This window comes from Neovison vison, chromosome 6, assembly GCF_020171115.1.
Source record: "Neovison vison isolate M4711 chromosome 6, ASM_NN_V1, whole genome shotgun sequence".
Classification (NCBI taxonomy): Eukaryota; Metazoa; Chordata; class Mammalia; order Carnivora; family Mustelidae; genus Neogale; species Neogale vison.
Window position 1 is genome coordinate 72,732,957 of NC_058096.1, and position 7,045 is coordinate 72,740,001.

General features: G+C 40.4%; 1 protein-coding gene across 2 annotated transcripts in view; it reads right to left on the reverse strand.

Moving 5' to 3' along the window:
* Positions 1-6,451, reverse strand: part of PLSCR1 (phospholipid scramblase 1) — a 32,873-nt gene extending 26,422 nt beyond the window's left edge. For both annotated transcript variants that reach the window (XM_044251562.1, XM_044251561.1), the window contains exons 1-2: positions 6,282-6,451; positions 805-830 (exon numbers count right to left, since the gene is read on the reverse strand). In XM_044251562.1, the coding sequence (XP_044107497.1) occupies positions 805-817 (13 nt within the window). In that variant the 5' untranslated portion in view covers positions 818-830; positions 6,282-6,451. The remainder of the gene's footprint in view (positions 1-804; positions 831-6,281) is intronic.
* Between the last annotated feature and the right edge of the window lie 594 nt (positions 6,452-7,045).

Here is a 7,045-nt window from a genome sequence, read left to right on the forward strand (position 1 = left end):
TAATATAGCAAAAATTAAGAGAAGAAAAGAAACTTCATGAAGGAAAGCTGAGGTTTCTAGTCCTACAGAGTTTTTAATATATCTAGCAAGGTTGACATTGTGGTGAAAGATAAACGTCTCTTTGGTAGATAAACAAAAATAAACAGAATATAAACCTTCTCACAAAACAGGATTTTGTTTTTCATACTTTCCCCCACTCGGGGCTTGATCCCATGACCCTGGATCATGACCTGAGCTGAAATTCAGAGTTGGCTGTTTAACTGACTGAGCCACCCAGGTGCAACCTAGAATTTCCTTGATAGTAAAAAGCCATAACATAATGATTGTTATTTATTTAAACCTGCCCACATGTGTCTGTTATGAAATACAGAGCAAGGATATATAAGGAAACTTTATTACAATAGACTGACATATTAAATCTATTATCTGTTAATTTGAATTGAATAATGTTAATGCATATAAAATGCACATAAAAAGGCAAAAACTGAACTAGATGGAAGATAGTGTAAATTATATAACATATTTCCCAGTAAGACTAAAATTCCTTAGGCTTACCTAAGGTTTTTTTAATATTTTTACAGGAAAAATTAGTGGTAGTGGATATATGTGTACTTTGTCTCTATGTCAAAACAATGAACTAACTAGACTCTGGGTTCTAAAGCATAAACAAAACAAAACAAATTATATCTTTTCAGAAACTGTATAAAACATTATGACAGGAAACTGTATAAAACATTATGACAAAGAACATACTAACAACAGATTTAACATTATAAAATGAAAGTTAACATCTAAACTACTTACTTTGTTTTTCCATGATTTAGAAAGTTCTGAAAAAGAAGACATGATATTATTACATTGTTTACAAATTTATAGGTCAAATATGACAGTTGAAACAAGATATTCTGAAACTAAACATACACATAAGATATTCATCTATTCATGTCATCTACCAGAATGGTCATTTGAACACTTTGGTCTTGATCCCACTCCCCACTGATGCAGTTCTGAGTACAACTTAAGAAATTGTGGGTCACCCCAGGACGGTGGACATTTTCTACAAACCTTCGTGGGGAGAGGGTCTTATAAGTCAGAAAGCCAAAAGGAAAACCACTATGATCTTAGGATCTCATATTGCATCCAAGTTAAACTCCAAAACTGGAGCCTTCCAATCTACGCAAAAGAAATGTGTGATCTAGCACCCAGCCTTAGGGTTGGGCTCTAAACATGCTTCACCAGGACAGGTTAGCTATCAGATTACACTACCGCAAGTATCTCTGGTTTCCAAGTTCTGTGGATACTTTCTGCCCAACTTGAATAGTAAATCTGAAAAGGCCTGACCCTTTTGTTCTATGTTTCAAGATACACTTTTAGCCAGAGAACCCACTCTCAGGGGTTGTCATAGTTATGGCATCACAACAATACAACCAAAATTTTGTGTTTGGTTATTTCTACAGAAAATAAGAATAAGAATAAGAATCAGAATAAGAATAAATACTACAGCAATTCAGCAGCGTGGCAGGATACAAAGTCAATGTGCAGAAATCAGTGGCTTTCTTATACGCTAACAAGGAAAATACAGAAAGGGAAATTAGAGAATCGATTCCATTTACTATAGCACCAAGAACCATAAGATACCTGGGAATAAACCTAACTAAAGAGGTAAAGGATCTATACTTGAGGAACTATAGAACACTCATGAAAGAAATTGAAGAAGACACAAAAAGATGGAAGACCATTCCATGCTCTTGGATCGGAAGAATAAACATCGTTAAAATGTCTATACTGCCTAGAGCAATCTATACTTTTAATGCCATTCCGATCAAAATTCCACCGGCATTCTTCAAAGAGCTGGAGCAAATAATCCAAAAATTTGTATGGAATCAGAAGAGACCCCGAATCGCTAAGGAAACGTTGAAAAACAAAAATAAAGCTGGCGGCATCACCTTACCTGATTTCAAGCTTTATTACAAAGCTGTGATCACCAAGACAGCATGGTACTGGCATAAAAACAGACACATAGACCAGTGGAACAGAGTAGAGAGCCCAGATATGGACCCTCAACTCTATGGTCAATTAATCTTCAACAAAACAGGAAAAAATATACAGTGGAAAAAAGACAGTCTCTTCAATAAATGGTGCTGGGAAAGCTGGACAGCTATATGTAGAAGAATGAAACTCGACCATTCTCTTACACCGTACACAAAGATCAACTCAAAATGGATAAAAGACCTCAACGTGAGACAGGAATCTATCAGAATCTTAGAGGAGAACATAGGCAGTAATCTCTTCGATATCAGCCACAGCAACTTCTTTCAAGATACGTCTCCAAAGGCAAAGGAAACAAAAGCGAAAATAGACTTCTGGGACTTCATCAAAATCAAAAGCTTCTGCACAGCAAAGGAAACAGTCAAAAAAACAAAGAGGCAACCCACGGAATGGGAGAAGATATTTGCAAATGACAGTACAGACAAAAGGTTGATATCCAGGATCTATAATGAACTCCTCAAACTCAACCCACACGAAACAGACAAACACATCAAAAAATGGGCAGAAGATATGAACAGACACTTCTCCAATCAAGAAATACAAATGGCTATCAGACACATGAAAAAATGCTCATCATCATTAGCCCTCAGGGAGATTCAAATTAAAACCACATTGAGATATCACCTTACACCAGTTAGAATGGCCAAAATTAACAAAACAGGAAACAACATGTGTTGGAGAGGATGTGGAGAAAGGGGAACCCTCTTACACTGTTGGTGGGAATGCAAGTTGGTGCAGCCTCTTTGGAGAACAGTGTGGAGATTCCTCAAGAAATTAAAAATAGAGCTTCCCTACGACCCTGCAATTGCACTCCTGGGTATTTACCCCAAAGATACAGATGTCGTGAAAAGAAGGGCCATCTGTACCCCAATGTTTATAGCAGCAATGGCCACAGTCGCCAAACTATGGAAAGAACCAAGATGCCCTTCAACGGATGAATGGATAAGGAAGATGTGGTCCATATACACTATGGAGTATTATGCCTCCATCAGAAAGGACGAATATCCAACTTTTGTAGCAACATGGACGGGACTGGAAGAGATTATGCTGAGTGAAATCAGTCAAGCAGAGAGAGTCAATTATCATATGGTTTCACTCATTTGTGGAGCATAACCAATAGCATGGAGGACAAGGGGCGTTAGAGAGTAGTAGGGAATTTGGGTAAATTGGAAGGGGAGGTGAACCATGAGAGACTATGGACTCTGAAAAACAGTCTGAGGGGTTTGAAGTGGCGGGGGGGTGGGAGGTTGGGGTACCAGGTGGTGGGTATTATAGAGGGCACAGCTTGCATGGAGCACTGGGTGTGGTGAAAAAATAATGAATACTGTTTTTCTGAAAATAAATAAATTGGGAAAAAAAAAGATATATATCAAACTTAAATAAATAAATTAAATGTAAAAAAAAAAGATATATATCAAACTTAAATAAATAAATTAAATGTAAAAAAAAAAAAAAAAAGAATAAATACTACAACACAAGGCACTCAGTACTTCTACCTTCCAGTTCCTTGATTCCCCCTGATCTCTCCACTTAAAATCCCAATCCCCTTTCTGCCTGCTAATTACAATTAATACATAAAGCAAAACCTCCTCTCCAGAGATCCAAGGAAAGGAAAATAATAAACTCTAAAGCAGAACTTATTTGTCTGTATTTGTTCTTTTCTTTCCTACTTGGTTACATTATTTTGAATCTTAAACTACAGATTTGTGAAAATGAGTCCCTGATGGCAAAACTATAGAACAAAATCTGGGTCCACACTATGCTGCAGGTTTTAGAATTTTTGCAATTACACAGTATCTCAAGCATGAAAAATGGTATGTCATAAGTTCAGGTACAAAATGTTAAGTGACAAGTTGTAGCTGTATGTGTGCCAGGTAAAATAAAGAACTTGTGGAACAAGGATGATGCTCATCATGTCACCCTGTCCACTCTTGTTTGCTTTTGATTTTCTCAAACTTAAGGGTCTATTAACAAGAGGTAATGTCACTCAGTTTTGGAAATGACTAAGCTGAGTCCTGAGTGAATTAATTAATTAATTAATACAGTAGCTTTTAAATAATCTCCTTACTACCCTTACTAAGAAACAAATCCTTGAAAAACTTCCAAGAAAAAGAACACCATATTCATCCTGTACTAATAGATATAAAAGTTTCTAAGGAAGTCATATATATTGTACCACTGGAATCTTAATCACCTCAGAACAAATATATAACTTCAAATTATAATCTGATTACTACACACTTCTTCCTAATTCTGTTAAATGAGAGTTTCTGAGAAGATTAGTGCATCATATACTATAGTTATGTAAGTGTATGTATGGTAAAATTATTCTATCAGACACCATAAGACCCACTGGGCTATTTGAAAATTATAAACCATTAGAGAAGAGAAATAATACAAGTGACATCAGTCGTGGCTCCATAACTCCTACTACAGTGAAATCCTTGACCCATATCTTGGAGTCCTGAAATTTCTATCTATCTTATTGCTTTAAAAAATAGTAATGTACAATCTGGAATCCAAGGGAAGCATCCTTAATTTGGAAGATCTAAAACTACTATGCTTATAAAGTAGGCATAAAGTAGATTTGAATTATTTATTCATATTTGCTTCTTAATTGTTTAAGAACAAAGAAGTTAACGTTTTTCTGAGTTCCAAGATGTGGATATATGTTCTGCATTATTTTAGCAAAATGTTACTGCTCTAAGGACAGTGACAGAATTCTATATCCCTAACTTCCTTTGAATCTGAGAGCCAAAGCAAGTCTAATATCAACCAGGCCATGGGTGGGGCTTGGGGAAAAGTGAGGCATTATAGACAGAGAACAGTAGAAGTCCAGTGGCTAGAAGGACCTTTACTCACTTAAGGAAATGAAAGCTTTGTGGGTTACAGAAAAAAGAGAGGAAGAGGTCATCAGACATTAGGATAGAGAAGTGTATGGGGACAGTTCATAGCCTTTAATATCTCTCTACCTGAATTCTATGCTCTCAAAGGCCAGAAGATGGCCTGTCTTGTACAGCACAAGGCACTTCACGGGTGCTTGTTGACTGAACAAGGAGTGTACAGTATTATTTCACTCCTTTTGGTCATAAGGAACAGCTCCCTTACAAATGTGAAGGGTGCTTAGTCTCTGATCCAGCCCCTTATTTTACATGCCACTTTTCTATCCAACTGCAGAAATCGGCTCATTTCCCTTTTCATTTATTCTTCATTCCTTGCGTCTATTCGGTGTTCAAAGCCTCACAGTCATACTCTAGGACATGCTATGAAGAGAGAGTTCTGCGGTTAAGAAAGTTCAACAATGAAAATGGAAATCATGAATCCCTTGACAATTCCACTAAATGACAGTTGTACTCATGTTTCTCACATTGCTAAACTAGGAGAAACAAGGCCTGCCTGTTCCTGAAACTGGGAAGTAGCCATTGTAGGACGTCCGGGAATAGCTGTATAAATAAAACCACATGGAAATCAGATAGTAATCTTGGAGAAGCAGGAATTTTACTATTAAATATATTAAAAGCTAACCCTACTGAGTACTTGGGGCAGTGCTAGCTACAACAATAGCTTTACACTAATATATATCACACTCCAACGCTTCTAACTCCTTTTGGATCTTTACACAATTTCAAAGACAAGGATGAAGGTGAAGACACTGATTCTGAGGCCACAGAAATTAAGTAGTAGAGGCAGGATTCAATCAGACAGGTGGACTCCAGAGCTCAAAGTTTTAGCCTCTAAGCTGCAAACCACCGCTTTCTTTACAATTCATCTGGTGTTCCAGAGTGGCTAGCACACTTTGGGGGGGGGGTCCATCCATACACGTAATTAATACTTACTGTTAAACGACAGCTAAGAGGGTCTATTAATCATCCCTTCTAATTCCACCCGTCCCCCCCCCCCCCCCAGTAGGTGGCGGATACCCAGAGCTCAGGCTCTTGCCGGGTTCCTCAGCGCGGCGGAGAGGTGAAGAGTGCTAAGCGGGCGCTGAGCCTGCAAGGACGTCTGGGCAGGAAACGTCTGACGGGCCAGAGGGGTCCCACGCGAGTCGCCCTTCTGCTTCCGGGGTAGTTCCCTGGGGCCTCCGGGACCCCGACCGCCACTCACCCAGCCGGCACAAACCCAGCCCGCTAGCCCTCGTGCCCCGGCCCCCGCCAGCAGCCCCCCAGCAGCCCCCCAGCGCCCAGCACCCTGCCCGGGAGCCCGCGCGTCTCCCGCGCTCGGTGCGCGCCCACCTGTGGTCGTCCGTGTGTTGAGGCCGCCGCCAGGCGAACTACGGGAACCTCTGAGCGACCTCGGTGCCGAGAAACTCTCCCGGTTTCGTTTCCTGGTTCCTCCCCGCTCCCCGAGCGCCCGCGTGCCTGCTGGAGCGCGTGAGTGCTGCGGGCGCCGGCTGCGGGCGATGCTGCCCCGCCTCCTCTCTAGTTCCCCACAGAGACTTCAAGGTTAGTTCTGCGGCGAACGAACTGGACGTGGACGCCAGCTAGAGCTTAAAAGTCATCATCAGGGATGTGGCCGCCCTCGGGGTGAGGTCGTGGGCACGAAATTCTCGGAAACTTCCGTTTTTCCGGCTTTAACCTCCATCCCTTAGATTTCTATCGCTCTCAAGGCTTGAGAGCGGTGGTGGTTCGGAGTACAACTGAGGCGGGGTCAAGCTTGTTTTTCTTCACGGTGGTTTTTCTCTTCAGCTCTCTTCGTCTTGGTCTCCCTGCTTCTCTGTCACTCGCACTTTCTCATTCTGTCTGTCTTTCCCTCTCCTTCTCCCCCATTCTCCACCAAACGCTGTTAACAACTTCTAAAAGTCAAACTGACTAGACGTGCTTAGAATGTTTAATTTTTCTCACCGGACTGGCAAACACGCTCCGTAAATATTTGTTAGAGCGGACTGAAGGATTCTTTTTTTTTTTTCTTTAAAATATCTTTTTTATGAATGTAACACAGGATCTTCCAACCAATAAAGCTGAATACGGAAAACGCACAATGTGCCTTCTGCACCTCC